The sequence below is a fragment of the Kryptolebias marmoratus genome, linkage group LG4 (genome assembly GCF_001649575.2).
Source record: "Kryptolebias marmoratus isolate JLee-2015 linkage group LG4, ASM164957v2, whole genome shotgun sequence".
Lineage (NCBI taxonomy): Eukaryota > Metazoa > Chordata > Actinopteri > Cyprinodontiformes > Rivulidae > Kryptolebias > Kryptolebias marmoratus.
Window position 1 is genome coordinate 22883745 of NC_051433.1, and position 17660 is coordinate 22901404.

At 41.5% G+C, this 17660-nt stretch overlaps 1 protein-coding gene across 5 annotated transcripts in view; it reads left to right on the forward strand.

Annotated features, from left to right (window-relative positions):
- ndrg3a (ndrg family member 3a) overlaps nt 1-17660 on the forward strand; it is a 40106-nt gene that overhangs the window by 20355 nt on the left and 2091 nt on the right. For 2 of the 5 annotated variants that reach the window (XM_037975037.1, XM_017430580.3), the window contains 14 exons: nt 2551-2583; nt 11213-11318; nt 12100-12220; nt 12351-12413; nt 12516-12576; nt 13495-13581; nt 15064-15120; nt 15480-15583; nt 15837-15902; nt 15988-16039; nt 16145-16192; nt 16281-16316; nt 16420-16471; nt 17614-17652. In XM_037975037.1, the coding sequence (XP_037830965.1) occupies nt 2551-2583; nt 11213-11318; nt 12100-12220; nt 12351-12413; nt 12516-12576; nt 13495-13581; nt 15064-15120; nt 15480-15583; nt 15837-15902; nt 15988-16039; nt 16145-16192; nt 16281-16316; nt 16420-16471; nt 17614-17652 (925 nt within the window). Of the gene's footprint in view, nt 1-2550; nt 2584-6639; nt 7152-11212; nt 11319-12099; nt 12221-12350; nt 12414-12515; nt 12577-13494; nt 13582-15063; nt 15121-15479; nt 15584-15836; nt 15903-15987; nt 16040-16144; nt 16193-16280; nt 16317-16419; nt 16472-16848; nt 16875-17613; nt 17653-17660 lie in introns of those variants that run through there. The other 3 variants (XM_037975038.1, XM_017430582.3, XM_017430581.3) reach the window with 3 other exon arrangements.

Sequence of the window (17660 nt, forward strand, 5' to 3'; positions counted from 1 at the left end):
TTAAACTAAAATCGGCGTTTTGTTCTCTCAGACAGCACAAGCAGACATGAGGCTGAAAAACCTCAGAGAGGAGGTTTAAAGGATAACACATCTTGTCTGAGGAAGGAGATTATTCCTTTCCGTCAGGCTGCACGGCAAGAGACAAAAGATAAAATGACTCAGAAAAAGCATTTAAAATGAAAATGCTGTCTCTGACCTCTCACCCCACCTAGTGGCCAGCTCATTAGCAGGGAGATGGAGTTCATAATATGATAAAAATGACAAATAATAGTCCTTTTTATATCTATTTTGTTATAAAATACATAATTAGTCTTAAGGACCTGTATAAAAAAAGAGAGAGATGCAGTGCTTTTTCTGTCAGAGTATAGAGAGGAAGCTGCTCATCAGTTTTTTCTTCATGCTGCTTTTGATAAAGATGTCAGGAAATAGACATTTTAGGAATATATTTAGTGGTAATGTCTTATTTTAAAAGTTTTCTATTTTCACTTTTGAGATCCAAACAGCATGCTGTCATATCAGCCTGTTGGTATCAGTCATCCCTGACTCTGAAAAGTCCTGAAATATTCTCGACTCTGGCTAAAAACACCCATTTCTGCTCTTTATAGTTACATAATTGGGAAGATGAAGGGAGATCTGTGTTGTTACCATCTGTGTCTAAATCCCAGCGTTCCCGCTGGTTTTAAGTCCCAGTACAGTTCTCTCTGTCGTCTGTGCCCAGCCTCACTTCTCTGCCTCTTTACTCTCTGGTTTCCTGCAGCTTCACTTAAAAATAAATTACTGACTGGGATAAAGCAATAAAAACGCTGCTCCTGCAGTAATTTTGTAAGCAGCGGAAAGTACATTTATTTCACTGTTAGAGAAGACATATTGGGCCTTTTCTCCCGTTTTGTTTTTGTGTTTTGCAAAGCTTTTTTTGAGCATTTTTATTGTCTTCAGAGATACAAAACTCTAAGATGCAGATGGGACTTTTAATTCCTGATTGAACACATTGCTCCCGGGGTGGCTTGTTTGTAGTCCGGCTCTGAAACAGATTTAAATCATGAGCAGCTGAGCGGACGAGCACTGAAAACCAGACGCTGACAGAAAGCACTGCAAGAATAAAATCAATAAAGTTGTTATGAAGTTTTGAAACTGTACAGGAGTATAAAATTTGATCTTAACTCGTAAATAATGTAGATTTCTGATTTCTGGAACAAAAGCTTGACAATTTGTTTTAGGATCATCTTTAATTCAGTTTACAGTATCCAAAATATGGGCCATGATACTGATGACGCCACAGTACAGCTGATCTGTAATGACTGATCCATTTCTAAACAACCCCAAAATAATGCAAACAATATCAAACTGTAAACAAAAAATGGCTGATTTCTTTTCTTTCTTCGTTGATTTAGCTCATCAATGTGACATCAAGCTAGAAAAAAAAATCCAGCTGTTTAGAAAGTACAGTTTCTGCTGCAGAGAACTAGTTTTTGAGTCAGTTTTTAACCTGAGATTGTAAATAATGATAGACCTCGCGCTTGAACCTGGAAGTTGAAGCCGCAGCCTTTTCTGTTGGCTGGTTCCAGCGTAAGCCCCGCCCCTTCCATGTAACAGACAGGACACCTACACCTCCTCAGACGCCGGGGGTTGCTGTAGCTCAGCGGTCAGCGCCGCGGTTTTGTAATCCCGGGGCTGCAAGTTTAAGCCCCGGTTGCGTCAGGAAGGGCAGCCGGAGTAAAAAGAAATCTTTCGTGGGAGTTCACTTGCTGTGGTGACTCCTGAAGAAAGAATCAGCTGAAAGAAAAACAACAACTCCTCCTCAAACAGTTTTTATCAGGTTCATGTAGTTTTATTCTTGCTGCTGTGTGTGTGTGGTTTTTTTTTTAATATATCTCGTTCTATTTGGTTATTTCGGTCCTTAAAGAAAGCTCATGTAACACCATGATTGTGTACGGGGGAGCAGGCAGGACTAGTTCTCAGACTCTCTGGTCTTAAAAATCAGATCTCAAGGCTTTTAATCCCAACAACAGGTCAATCAGTATAAGATGTTTATGGTTTTTACCCTCAACCTTTGCTCCTTTGGCTCAGTAACTTCCTTCATTCGAGTGTTCAGCGCCCCCACAAGGAGCCAGGAAAAAGCAAAATAGGGATCAGGACAACCTGTTTAGAGCTGTCCTTTTTCAAATAAAAAAGTATTACTCGGCATGGATATGTCAACACTTGTATTTAATGAAGAAGGATGACAATATATTGCCTTATTAATGTGTTTTCGCCCACCTCTTATTATGACCTGATAACTTGATGAAAGCTGCTGTGGCTCAGATGCTGAAGAACGTCGCTGGTTCATTTTCTGTCACATTATATTAGCAAACTGTTGTTAAATGGAAAACAGCAGATATCATCGTTGACAGTAGTATAACAACCAAAATGCCCCAAAATGAATGTATTTAGATTAAACACCTGGGTTAGTTACCCTGAAGTGTTACAGAAGTAAAATATGAATCATCACTGAGCGAATTTAACAAGAATGCGGTGGCTTGTTCTAACGTTCTTCTTTTACTTTTCTTGCAGAACGCACGCAACTTTCAGGACTTCGACTGCCAGGTGAGTTGTTTTGTTCCTGTTGTTGTAGAGGGGGGTGTTAGGGTGTGACTCTCAGACCCCCGACTGCTGCAGCAATCTGTTTCCTCATCCTACATCTGAGGATTGTGCCTCACTCATAACACCAAATGTCAGAAATATGGATCGTCCCTTTGTTTTTGTTTTTTTTTTCAGGTTGAATCAATAAAATCAAAGTTTGTTTTGCTCAGCTTGTTCTCCATCTTTGCCCTCACTCCCGCTGACTGAACAAGCAAAACAACTTTCTCTTCACGTGCGTCTGTGTTTCTCTTGAGCGAGCTGCAGCGGTGACTTGGAATTTGTCAAAACACAAAACAGAAGATCGTGTCAGGGTGGAAGCCATTTGGATTGGCAACTTGGAACAAATTCCGGAGTTTGTTTGCCAAAAACGATAAAGAACAGCTGGATCCCTTAGAGCTGACATCAAATACAAAATTACATCAAATTTCTAAAATTAAAAAAATGTTCTGGTAAAATTGGTCTTCCAGATTTTCCACTGCAGCTAGACATCAAAAAAATGTTATATTTACTAAACCTTAAAGGGATTTTTTAGCTATTTTGTTTCTGTGGAAACGTTGCACATAGCTTATTGGACGGCCTCAGTTTGGAGGACTAGAGTCCAAGTCTGATTGGACAGATGAGCTAAGACCAAAGTTAATTATTACTTTCCTAAAATGACTATATTCTCTCGAAATTTCAAAGCAGTTAAGGACAACGCTATTTTATAAACCTTTACTCCTCTGTAAATTTTGCATTACACTGGTATATGCAGAGATTTCTTTGATAATTACAATCACAAAAAAACAGCAAGAGGTGCAGTCTGGGACACTTCCAACAGGAATGTTGTAATATTTGCTGAAATAAGTGTGTAGTGTGAAACTGATGGAACTTGGACTGTATTGATGAGCTAATAAAGGCTTGTCTGAACGCAGACAAGTGCAACATCTCACTGCTGCGGCCGCTTGTTTTGCTCACAGATAACCAAAGATTTCTGTGTAGATAATTGTGTCACGCAAAACAGCAGACAATGTAAACGTTTATAAAATAGTGTTTTGCACCAACCGCTGCAAAGTCAGTCAGTCTTGCATTCTTTTTCTCCAAACTCAGACCATTTAAAAAGCTATCTACGACAGGTGAGATATTCAATATGTATACCTTTTCCACAGAAAACACCCACATTATGGCTGTACTACCCCTTTAACGTGAATTGGAGCAGAATTGTAGGACATTTCTGTCCAAATCCCTCAGTTACAACCTCCAGTCAAATCAGCGAACAGCGGCATAATACCATGACTTTAATCTTGGATGTTGACACTCTGGATTTATACGGTAGATTTGGTCAGGGATTAAAAAGCTGCATATTTTCCCCACATCAGTCAGACTTGAACTGAATCTAATATAAATGTAATTGCCGATCAAAAACAAAAAAAAAAAAGCCTTGTTAGCCTTGAATGGGCAAAGTTCCAGATCCCCTAACAGTGTGTGACGTCCTGCAGGCAGCGCTCTCTGCTGCGGTTTAATGAGGATCACGACTGCGGAGGGTTAAAGCACTCCTGTGTCTCAGTATCTGCAGCCACGCCTTCTTCCAGCATCCCACCAGAGCTAAATATAGCTGCTGCAGACAGGGAAACGGAGTAAGCATGTTAGCTGAAACAGATGCTCCCCGCTACTCATTTCTGTCTGCTCTATTATTAATAAACACATTCACATTCATACAGCCCCGTGCTCGCTCAGCTGCTCTTTGACTCAGTGTGCTCCGTTTTTCCAGCCAGCTTTTTGTTCTTCACTTCAAGTCACGCCTTTCTAAAAAATTTTTTTTTTTAAAATCGTGCATTGCCTCAGTGGTGCTAAGGGGATGCGTAAAAATGCATTTGACCTTCTTTTCTTAGGATAATTTTAAACTCCGAAATGTTATGGTCCAATCTTTGTGAATCTTCGAATTAACTGCATTTATTTTTAATACCATAGCAGCAATTTACATTACTTAAGAGCTTGAAAACTTTGGGCTGATATCATGAACACATACTGGAATGATAACTGAAATGTTCCTGTCATTGTCTTATTTTCCAGCTGTTCAGCATGTAGCCTCAGTGTGGGCCGCATTATAGCTGCATGCTTTAGCAGGCTAAAGATCTTAATAACACAAGAAGGTAAATGACAGCGTCAGCAGACTTTTTAATGTAAGTAAATTGAGTGTTTTTAAGCAAAGTCAACTGAAACTCATAGACGTACACAGCATCAGTTGTCCTTCTGCACCATCACCCTGATCCCCGACGTTTCAGCAGCTGGAGAACAATCCTGCTGATAAAGGTCCCCCCCTAAAGGCAGCCCCCAGTACTGCAGCAGGCAGTCCTGAATGACTCCAGTGAAAGTGCTGCATGAGGTGGGTGGCGATCCCTGTTGGATTTTCTTATAATGACCTTCTCCTTCTGCTGAGAGACACTGGAGAAGGTGGGGTTAGTCAGATTGGTGTCACGAAAAAGACAGAAAGCAGAATCTTCAGGACAGAGCTATTTTGTGTACAGTAAAGACTAAAACAGCTGATTATACACTTTTGAAAACAGAAAATATCCCAGAGGGTTTTTTTTTTGTTTTCCCTTGGTGTCTTTTTCTCTTCTCACAGTGTTTTACACATAATCTTTTGTTTTGTTATTTTCATCTTAGCTTGGACCTTTGAAAGACTATGTGTTTGATGTAATTATTGCTCTCGATGTTGTCTAAGTGAAGTATCATGAGTCAGGCATCTGGCAATTTAATTCTTTAACTTTGTAAACCTTCAGAAGCCTCCAGCAGAGGGTGCCATAAGGCTGTTTAATCAGTGACAGGAATGGTGGGATTTTACATGACTTGTCTTCAGCACCTTTTCCTGTTGACGAATGTTTTCACTGGGCATCATGAAGAGGTCACGCAGTCGACATGCGTCTCTGAAAGCAGGATATAACTGAGCATCTCATGTCAGATGCTGGACAGTTTAATATAAAATATATTTGAAAGTGTAGGAACCCGTTCCAAAGGGGTTCTGAGTTTTTAAGATCCTGGTGCTAAACTAAACTCTGATTCTGCTAATGTTTCAGGACGCAGAAAGGCCTCGATAAAAGAACTTTTGCATAAATTGCTTGTGACTTATTGTGGCATTTATTATTTACCAACACAGTGTTTTGTACCGTCTGTCCGTTCTTCCTGAGCTAGCTAAAATGGCTGCAAAAAAGACAACCATCGTGGACTACAAGAATAATTTTTGAATGTGGCTGTATTTTCCATGTGCATTCATGTTTAAATTGCACTATGCATCTTATATCCTCTGTATTTCTTTTTTAAGTTCATGTTCAAGTGCGTCACTGGCACCCTCTGTGGGTCAGGATGGGGAACAGCGGATTACAACCAAACATGCTGATAACACTGATCGAATCGGTCCAATGAAGGCCCTCCTTGTCCTTTAAATCCCACCGATTTTTGTGCTGCTGTGTCGTTGGCTGATCAGAGCAGCCTGTCTCAGACAAAGTCGTGATGCCCTGCCCTGCTAGCAGCTAGCACAGGAGGGTCAGTCACTGATGTGGATCAGTTGACTTCAGCAGGAAATTCAGGCTTCATAGATTCTGTTAATGTAGAGCATGATAATGTGGAAAAAATGAGCCATCAGTTCTGTTTTGTTTTTCTGGTCAAACTGGAAACTGAACAGAGTCATTTGTAGTGATTTACCAGATACTGTAGTTTTGTAGAATGACTGTTTTTGCTACAAAGCTGTAATTAAATCTGGTTGTCCTTGGTACCAGATTGTGTCCTTTCACAATGACATGACTTTTATTCAAAAGTTGAGGCTATTCCCGTTCTTTCCCTCAGAAAGGGGACTCTGTCGGTGGTACTGGGTAAACCTTGGTCATGTGCAGCCATTTTGCTGATGCAGAAACAGCCCTGGATAAGCTGTCATTGTCAGCCTCCTCATCATCAATAACAGAGTGACGTCAGCGGACTGCCCATTTTCCTGGACTGCTTTTGCATCCTATGCACCCCGTCACCCCCCTTTCACTCGGCCAACCCCCTTCTCCTCTCCTCACCACTCTCCTTGAAGCTCCACCCTCTCCCACTACCCACCTGACCCTCCGCAATCCAATTAGATGGATTCGTGGCTGAATGCACGAACGCGCCGTGACTACCAAGCACAAACTGCAGTCTCACTCTCCTCCTCCTCCTCCTCCTTTGCCTCGTTTCCTGTTGTCTGTCTATCTTGCTCCTTCTGCATCTTATCCACCCTCCCTTCACGCCCCTTCTCCTTGCATTCAAGTTGTTTACTCCGTCTCCGTCTTGCTCCCTCTGCTCTGCCCCTCTCCTCTACTGCTTCCTCTCTCCCTCTGTTGTCCCTGCTGCTGCTCTGCCTGCCTCACCCTACATCCCTCCCTTCCAACTGTAGCTCCCTCCCTCCTCCTGCTGTTGGAGATCTTCAGAGCTGCACAGCGCACACTTGCACATAGCATAACACACTTCCTCTGCTGCGTGGCCAAAACATGTCAACTCTTCTGGACCTGGAGCAGATTTCATGCACTGGGAATGAAGTGGTGAGTGACAAATGGGTCTTTGCAGCAAGGAGGTTCTGGTTCGGATCAGGGTTGTTGATGTGCAGTTTCTCCCAAAGGCAATGTGTTAGTAGCTGCTGGGGGTCTTTCCCGGTGTTCTCGTTGGGGCTTTTTTCCCCTTTCTCTGTGCAGGTGCTGGAGATAGGTGATCATTTGTTTTGTATGTGCACCTACAGGTCACACATTGCCCAGTGCTGGATAACCTAAACTTGCTCAAGGGTGCGGTGGTGCATGTTAATGTGACATGAAAGATGCATATGTGTTGTGTGCAAGTGCCCGTTGTAGCCGTGTGTCTCAGGCTGGTGTTTCGCTCATCAGTCAGTAAACGTCTGTGCATTCATTCGTTGTGTCCTTTGATTCAGCTATCACTGAAAACGGGCAAGGAGGCAGGTCACTCACCCCAGTGCACGCTGTAGCAACAACAGATCAGAAACCACTGTAGTGGCTGTTTCTCCCCCCTGCAGAGACCTTGAGTTTATAGTTTCAGCCCACTGCTCGTATGGCACACATATAGTGTGCGTGCTGCAGAACGAAGGGCTGTGCTGTTGTCAGGGATGAGATAATGGCACTGGATGAAATACACCGGACCTATAGATGTTTGTGCAAGTCATTCACTGGCTGCTTGGTGCTTCTGTCCCGTGACTGAAGCAGGGCAAAGACAAAACGGAAAGGTAGTATTGATATCATTGCGGGAAAAAGTTGACATTGTGCTTTCCTCGTTTTTCAGCACCCTTTTTGTACCAGGAAACATCCTCAGTCTCCTATCTTAAAGCACAGATTCCTAACTTTTTTGCCCATCTCATGAGTTTGAATATTTCCAAGGCAGAAAGAGTTGGTGCCATTGCGCTGTCCCCCTTCTTTAACCTGTTTCTCTGTTTAGACTAGCTGGCAGACCCCATGTTTGTTTTCATCTCACGCCTCAAATCTGTGTGTGCATTTGTCCGCAAACATGACGGGAGCTTGGACTCACTGATCAATACAGCTTTATCCAGCTTTCTTCCCCCTTTCTTTCACTTACCTGTGCCTTTCTTTGCATTAGTATTTAGAGAAACAAAACACATGTCAATTTTTAAGACACACTCCTCTATTTGTTTCCTGTCTTTTCGCTGCCGCTGCCTTTACGCTCCGATTCCTCCCATCCACTTCCAGACGCTATCTCTTGATCCCATCTCCGTTCTGTTTCCTCTCGTGAATCTTCTCATTTCATATCACAGTCAGGGTGCGTGCCTTCCTTTTCACAACCCAGCACACACACACACACACACACACACACACACACACGACAGAAGGCGGGCATTTGGGCAACGTGTTTATGTCTTGTTTTTGTGGCGTGCCCTTGACTCTGTCCTTGTCTGAAAATGAAAATTCTGCAACAACCCAGGCACAGAGAGTTTTCTTCTGGATCTCTGTAACAGGTTATTTTGTTACCTTACCAGACCGTTTCATTGTCCATGAAAGAGATCCGTGTGCGTACAAGGCTTCCTGTCTGCAGTAGTCCCTCTTCAGAGTTTATTTAATCTCAGAAAGAGAAATAATATTCAGTAGCAGTTAACTTGTCACCCATTCCTGCTTGTGGTGTATCCTTCCAGTGTTTGATGTGACAGGCTAATCTGTGTATGACTCCCATTCAAATGAAAATATGTCATTCTGCTGCATTCAGAGTGAGCAGCTATCCTCTCGTGTTGCCGTGTCCATTATAGACAGCGGATACAAATAATTACTGCAACCACGTCCCTGAGAATTGGCTTTCATTTAATCTGAGGATGAAATGAAGGCCATTTCCATCAGTGTACAGTCGGAATTGCACTCTCTTTCGTAACACGGGTTTGTCATCTGCGCGGGCCTGCTCTCTTTATTATTGATGAGCAGTGGGGCTGAGACGAGGCGCGCCGGAGGGCCCCACCCGCCACTCCGAGCAGGTCACACACACTCACAGATGTACACAGCAGCATCTTGCCCGGTGCTGTTTGCAGCACTGAATCATGCTGATGTGGTTGTTTATAAAACTCTGATTCTTTGAGAGGGCTTGAAACCACCTTTGTCGCTTTTTATGTAGCTCATCAATTTTCTTTGTTACTTCCAAACATTCCTCTCATTCCCTGGAACAATATGAAGCTACACTCTGATACAGCATAATATTTGAAATTATTTGCTCTTTTATCTGATTCACATTTCCTTTGTCTGAGACGTACTACTGTGGGACTTCTGTGGAGAGAAATAAATTATAATTGTAAAGTGTTGGAGAGATAGATTGCTGGTGTTCTCCCTTTGAATTTTAATGGGTGTTTTTGCAAACACATTCAGCTGAAACAAACGATATTGGCATTCTTGCAGAGTCACACTTGAAAGCAGTTTTAGAGTTTTGAACAATCGGGTCTTTTTTCCACATTTAAAAAGAGTTCAACGCTTCGTTTCTTCAAAGACTCAGGACACAAACAGTGCATGTTTCACACACAAACCTCAGATAAAGGGTTGGTCTTTGGGTGAATGTCTCTGCGCCAACAGAACTTTCTCAGTTTATCTGAAACCTGCCAGTTCATGATATAAAGAACCTGTGGGAAAAGAAATAAAAGTCTCTAAATTTTCCCCGTCAGGGTCTGGTGCAGCGTTGGGGCCTTGGTGATGTATTATTTATACTTTGCTGCAGGTTTTCTCTGTTTTTCAGTCATGTTTTTTTTGTCCCCTAAAATTATTTATGAAGAAATTTTTTATTTTAATTTATTTTTTACATTTTTTGCTATTCTTTCTAAACTTTGCCTGTCAGTCATTTTGCAACGGAAAGTAATTTTTAAAAAATATATTTGTCAAATATGAAATTAATTTACAACAAGTAAACTTGTGTTGTTGAACATTTAACCTGGAGACAGAGCAATTGATCGGCATGGCTGCTTTTTAAAAAAAATCGTCAGTAGCCCATTCCTGTTTATGTTTAATCAATTAGCAGGAAAAAGAGGATGCAGCAGTAGTTTTTAAAGTTAACATGCTCTTCTGTATGTTATTTTATTGTGTACAAGTTCTTCTAAGGGTTGGTAAATATATTATGTTTATTCGTATAGTTTGTTAAATGACAAATATATATTAACCAAAACTAAAAACTGGTGTTGTGTATCGACCATCGGCTGCCCTGATTTTTAAAAATGTGCATCAGCCTAGTTTAACAAATAAAAATCTTTGTTGTTCCTCTGTCAAATAAGCCTCAGTAAGTGATCCGATCAGATTTAGGGGTGGGGGTTTTTTTGGTCATATTTAAAAAGTTATGTGTTCAAGTCTAAATGATCCAAAATAAAGATCAATAAGACTAATGTAACTATCAATTTCACAATGTGTGCTCGGTTTATTGGTCTACATTACTTTTAAAAGTTCCTAATTATTTACTGTGAACTAAATAAAATATTCCCGGTTTTTTGTATTAGCAAAAACTGAAATTTGTTGAATAATTTTTGTCCAACCTATTGTTTTTAAATGTAATAAATTTCATGGTTGTACCTAATGAAGAAAGTATCAGCCAGTAGCAAAAATCATCAAATCAGTATATCAAAAAATACCATACCATTTTATTTTTTAAGTGTTTTTTTTTTGTTTTTACCCAGGTTTATTTAATTTCTATATGTGACATCATTTTAATAATTCTACAACGAATCAAAACACAGCTGCAAAAGAAAGCAATTTTTGAAACTGAAAAGCTGCTCAGAAAAAAGCAATTTATTGTTAAAAACTATATTACTGTAAAACATTCAGAACCAGCAGTCTGGTCGTAACCATCCCAGTCCAGCTTTAGCTTCATTCCAGTGAAAAATAACAAACTGGTTTAGAAAGAAAATCATAAAAAAAATCTGCTTAGAGGACCAAACTTCAAAAAGTCATCACTGAACAAACCATTTGTAGTGATGCAGTTTTACAGTCATGAACTAAACTGAAGTATTTACCTGATTTAAATGTTATTTAAAAGCAGAAATGGAACGTTTGTTTCTGTCTCCTTCTCCTCACACGCCTCAGGCCTTGTTCCACTGCTCCTAAATGACTTCTCTTCTTCCTGCCTGCAGGAGCACGACGTCGAGACTCCGCATGGAGTTCTCCATGTGACGATGAGAGGCGTTCCCAAGGGCAACAGACCTGTCATCCTCACCTATCACGACATCGGCCTCAACCGTGAGTCAGACAGCGTACCCATCAGCGTACAACATTTTCAAATCGATAAGATCTCTTTTGGTTTTTTTTTACTTCTAACATTCAAGGTTTAACTTCAGGGGTCTGTTTCACCGTCGTCCAGGATAAGGGGAGAAAGCTGGGTTTGACCTTGTTTGATTTGTTTGGTTTATTCTGTTTCAAAAACGCCAAGTCAGGCTGACAAGGAGCAGCTAAGTCAAGCCAGGGTGACGTAATGTCTACCCACTGCTCTCTTCAGAAGACCATGAGGTCGATTATAGATTATCTGGTGCTAATTTAGAAAAATGACAGTTTTTTCAGACAGATACGGGATATTTTGAGCATTTGAAAACAATAAAGCAAACTGAGATCTTAAAAGAAGTGAAATCTACCCTTTTTGTTTTTTTTACAGCAGTGAAAACATTACTGCAATCTGAGGGATGTGAGGGATGTGTGTCACACTGGTAGCATAAATATATTAGTGGACTGTACCTTAAACTGCATTTTATAGTCTCTAGTATGAATGCAAAGGTGTCCAATATTATAATAATTATGTCTTGATCATTATATGTTCCAACAATATTTCTGCTCCAGCACCAGAAGTAAAGTTATTTACTTTTGTTTATTTATGTAATGAGACATTTTATGTCAGATAATCTGTTTCGGTGTCATTTTTTTCTAAATATACTTTGAATTTATTTGTTTAATTGGCCTTAATTAGTCCGGTTTAGGTCGAATTTCAGTTTTACCCTCTCACATGTTTGTACCCCTCCTGTGTTTTCAGACAAGTCCTGCTTCAACACCCTGTTCAACTATGAGGACATGCAGGAGATCACCCAGCACTTTGCCGTGGTCCACGTGGACGCTCCTGGTCAGCAGGAGGGGGCTCCTCCCTTCCCCACCGGGTGAGCGTCGCAGAGCTTTTTCATTTAATCACTCAATCTATTATTGAACCTCCTTGAATATTTCAATTTACGATGAACTCAGTATCTCCAGTTAAAACCTCAGCTCACATGGGCTCACATCTGTGTCCAGGTACCATTACCCAACCATGGACGAGCTGGCTGAAATGCTGCCCTCTGTGATGACTCAGCTGAAGTGAGTGCCCCCCCCCCTGTTGATAGCCTCCTATTCATGTTATGAAAGTGCTTCGATAATTCATCTTCGGCGCCACAGTAACCGCTCATTTCGCCTCTTTAGGGTGACCAGCGTGATTGGCATCGGTGTGGGAGCAGGAGCCTACATCCTTACCCGCTTTGCAGTGAGCCCCCAGCATCAGCCTTCATTATCTATCATTCCGTTTGTTTTGGTCCTTTTTTACCAACGCCTTGTCTCGCCGGCAGTAATTGAGGGATTTAGACCGCGCAGCTTGTTACACGGCTCATTAAAGCCTCCCGTTAAACCAGCACAGGGCATCAAGTTGCTCTGCAGCCTGCTGCTCTGGTGTCGTTCACCCCACGATGAATCACCTTGAAGCTGCCCCTCGTTTTGGGTTGCATTTGCCTTGTCTCCTAGCGGAGCTAAAAGAGGCACCATCTTGCAGAAAGCTCTGGCGTGGCAAGGAGAAGCTAGGAAGCTCTGACAGATTAATAATAAAAAGAGAGGTGTGGAAATGAAAAAAAAATAGCAACAGCGGCTTCTCTTAGGAGAGTCTGCTCTTGTTTATAATTAATGTGGAAAAATTGATTCAGAAGTACATTTGCTTTAACAGGTTAGGAAATAAATGAGTTTGTCCGTGATAGACTGCGAGCTGAGAGAGCTGCACTGCGTTTGTATCGAGCTGTAAGCAGCATCCGCAGCGCTCCTTCAGCACTGAGCGAGATGGATGTTTTATTTCCCCAGACATCCTTTTTCTGCCTTCAGGCAATTTCAGAGCCACACCCCTTCATTCAGAAGCCTCCAGTTCTCCATCTCCAAGCTTTTGTGTCTTCATTTAAACCAACGGAGAAACTTGACTTTCTAATACATTTTATCAGTATGTTTGTCCCGAAACCGCACTGTTGAGGGAACCGGGCTTGTGGACTTAAAGTAATGAACTTTGAAAGGTGTAGTTCTGAATCATCGCTATTTTTGTCCACCTGCTCAGACCACACCACAGCACATTACACAGGAGCCCTTACCTGTTAAATTATTCAACCTCTGACTGTCTTTTCACTGACGTTCATCCTGTCTGTCCCAGCTGAACAACCCCAGCCTTATGGAGGGTCTGGTTCTGATCGATGTCGACCCGTGTGCTGAAGGCTGGATTGACTGGGCTGCTTCAAAGGTCAGTATTAAAAACTCACTGAAGACCTGGAAAGTTATTCTCACAAAACAGCAGGCTATGAGTAAATATCCTCTCAATGTGTCAGAATGTAAATTATGTTGTCTGATCTGGTTTTTCAAAATATCCAAAATCACTGAATATGACATTACTACCACTAAAAAGTAATGAATATAAAAATGCTGCCTGCATCACTGACAGTCTGTTCTTTTTATTAACCTTAACAAATACAAAAACGATTTTAAGTCAGTTTTGCAGATATTGACCTAAAACTTGGTGTGGTAGTAGCCTAGACTGATGTCCAACGCATATTCTGAACAGACCGCACAAAATCGCTTTTTAAACTTTTGCCTTTAAATATCTCCTGCACCACTGGCCAAATTTTAATGAAGCTTTTAGGAAGCAGTCATTGGATAAACCTCTACAACAGGTTAACTTTTAGAGCCAATCAAATTCAAGCTGGTCGCCTCGGCTAATCAACATTAGCCGACACAGAAATGGCTCTAACTCTGTCAATTTTACACTGCAGCTCGACCACACAGGCACGCATAGCTGCTCAAAAATAACTTCAGAGAGGTGCTGTGTGTCACTTCTCCGATAAATAGGCCACATTTTCCCATTAGTGCCAGCTGCCACTTAAACAGGAGAGTCGTTCAAGTTCATCTGTCTGCTTTATGTCACTGATAATGATTTTATTGCTCCAAGGGGGCAATTATCAGCCTTCGTTTTTCCATGTGCAGTTGAGAAAACACTGCTTTTCTCCCAAACGTCGTGTGTTTTTGTCCTGATCCCATCAGAACGTCCCGAGGGTGTGTGAATATGTGTGTGTTCGGCTGACCAGCTGTGTCCCGTGTGTAGAGTCAGCGTTAGCTCTGGGAAAATGCTGCCGCAAAATATTTACCGACTGCACAAACTAAAAGATTTTCATTAGATGGGTCATGGCTAAAAAGACAGAGGAAGAAGTCGGCACAGAGGTAACAGGCACATTGCTTTTTCCTGCATGCCTCCCAGATTAATGAAATATCCTTATTTAGCTGCGCCTTTATTCAGCAGAGCTCTCAAATGCTCAGACATTTACAGACGTTACACAATGTTGCATAATGTTGAAAAGATTGTTTTGTTTTTCATCTTTGTCCAATAAACTAACTCCAGACGCAACAATGTAGATCTCATAAAGTACGCTGTCAGATTATGTGACAAACTGTGGCAATATGACAGAAATAGAAAGATGTCATTAAATTTCAGTGTGATAAAGGAAAAAATGTTAAGGACCTTGCATGAACTGAAACTCGAAAGGGTGCGTTTCTTTTTGGCTTTGATTTTATTTGCATAAAGTCCTCCGTTCAGTAAGATTGAGCTTTTTATTTTTAGGTGTACGATAACAAAGAAAGAAGGAACTGTAACCTGCTCGGTACGCAGCCAGAACAACTTGTTCTTTAAAGGGATATTTTGTCACTTCTTGTTTGTGTCTCCTCCTATGTGCAGCTGTCTGGGTGGACCAGTAACTTGGTGGATATCATCATGGCTCACCACTTCAGCACCGTGAGTTCACACCCTGTGCTTTTTATTGGTGCAGCCAACCGGCCTTTTTACTTCCTGAATGAGATAACAGCTAAACCCCAGGAGGCTTTTCTTGATTTCCCTTGGTATCTTTCATTCATCTGTCGCTCATTACAGACATTTGCTAATTATTGCTCCCTGTCCTTCTGAATATTTAGACTAGTACATTGTGACATGTAGAACACAGACTCTGTATCATAAAGAAGCTGTACAAACACATCCGGAGACTTGTCTGGATAAACATCTCTTTGAGCATTTAATAAATAAGACTTCCTGAGATCTAATGTGTATTTAACGTGGACTGAATTGCTTGATCAGTTCAACTCTTCTCTGTTCTTCAGGATGAGCTGACAGAGAACCAGGAGCTGATCCAGACCTACCGCCTCCACATCGCCCAAGACATCAACCAGGACAACCTGGCCCTGTTTTGTAGCTCCTACCAATAGTAAGACGCAGCGCTGACTTCTGAGAATCAGTAAATTTAGTGTTTTGTTACCAGTTTGTGAAATGTCTTTCCATTTCATGGGTTGTTGATCATTTTAATTACACCACCCGGTCTTTTTCAGTACTCAGATTAAGCCAAATCTAAAATCACAACAAAACTTCATGTTAAATTATTGTTTTTGTGAAGTTACCACTTTTATTTAGTTCACATTGTTTTCGTTTCACTGACAGAATTTATTTGTTTTTGTCACCAGCCGTCGAGACCTTGATATCGAGAGGCCCGTGGTCGGGCTAAATGAGGACACAGTTAACACACTCACGTAAGTTCGGGGACCAAGACAATACAATCGCTGTATGCATTTGCGTATGTTTGACTTGGCATTATTTCCCCTTCTTCTCCTCCAGATGCCCCGCCTTGCTGGTGGTTGGAGACACATCACCTGCCGTGGAAGCTGTGGTGAGTTGCGTCGCGTCAGTTTTCATCTGGAAATCTTTTGGGATGCCCAGAAATGGCATCTGTATATCCTTTTCTTCTCTTTGTAACGTTTCTTTTATGTTTCAGGTGGAGTGTAATTCCAGGTTAAACCCCACCAAGACTACTTTGCTAAAGGTGAAGCTCCATGTTTGCTTTAAATGAATCCTTCTTCTATTTTGACCATATTAATGATTTAATAATAAGACTCATATTATCCTTTTAGATGGCTGATTGTGGAGGTTTGCCTCAAGTTGTGCAGGTTGGTTTTCTCACTTTTTTAAATGCATAACTTTCACCTTTTTTTTTTTCTTCCTTTTTTTGGGCCAAAATTTACTTCATTGCTATGTTTTTTCTCTTTTCAGCCTGGGAAGCTTGCTGAGGCGTTCAAATACTTTGTTCAGGGCATGGGATATAGTAAGTAAACACATCTCTGTGTTTTATGTGGTTACTATCTAAAAACAGTTAAATATAGAACGACTCTGGTTCGAACTAGCTGACAAAGCGGCCACTCAGACTTAAGCCGCTCTGGAATGACGTTTTTGTGGTGCAGGTCGGTCTTTGTTCGTCTTTGAATTTCCTGTTGACGTGAGTGCAATTGCAAAAAAAAAAAAAAAACTAAAACTGAGGTTGTTTTCGCTGGGGTGTTTTGCTAAATACCCCGAGCTGACTGAGGCCTGGGATTGTGGCCAGTTGTGCATGAAAAGAGATGTTTTTTTGTCAGCCCGGTCACGGAGAGGCGGCCTTTTGGAACCCAGTTAACTCTAACAGCGTTTCCTCTGTGCTCTTTGCAGTGTGTGGTACTCACAGCTCGCAGTAGGTGAGACAAAGGGCTACTGGCATGACTGAAGTGACAGTGGTACTCGATGTGCTGAACAGCAGTTTGCTTTCCTGTTCAGTATTAGAGTGGGCGTTTAAAAAAAAAAAACTGTTCTTTTGTTGTTCCTGGTGTGCTTTTCTTTTTCTATCCAGAACTGTTTACTGTGCGCTCTGTTTTAAGAGAAGACTTGAGCTGCATAGTTAAACAGGCCTCCAGGTTTTGCAGTCATTCGTTTTAAAAAAAGAAAACGAAAAGCGAGCAAAGCGACTGTGAACCATGGATGTAGGTGTGCTCGCCTCACTCACACAGATAACATCTATCTATGTGTGAGTTTCTTTAATGCCACTTCTCTGTTGCTCTCAAACCCTTCGCTGCAGGAGGCACCTTCGGGTGGAGCTGGAACTGTCGGTGCTGCTTTAAAGGCCAGCGAGCCCCCCTGTTGAGCAAATGCCACTGCAGGATTAGCGCAGATTAAAAAGAGTGTTTTCATGCGGAGAAAGTGTGGAAAATAAAACTTAACACCTCAGCATGCTCCTGAAAGCTGCTTTCCCCGTATTAACATGTCGCTACAGTGTGAGAAGTAGCCAAAGGGAACAAACGCCATAGTTTGCACACATGCAGTAATTGTTTTGATCTCTTGTTGAAGCTGCCAAGCAACAAGAGAACCTCCACACAAAATGTGCCTTTTCACACATCTCCCTCTCTCCTGTTTTTTTTCCTCTTTAACCGTTGCCTGCAGTCCCCTACGTTCTTCTCAGTCACCTGAGCAACGAATCAGGTACCAGA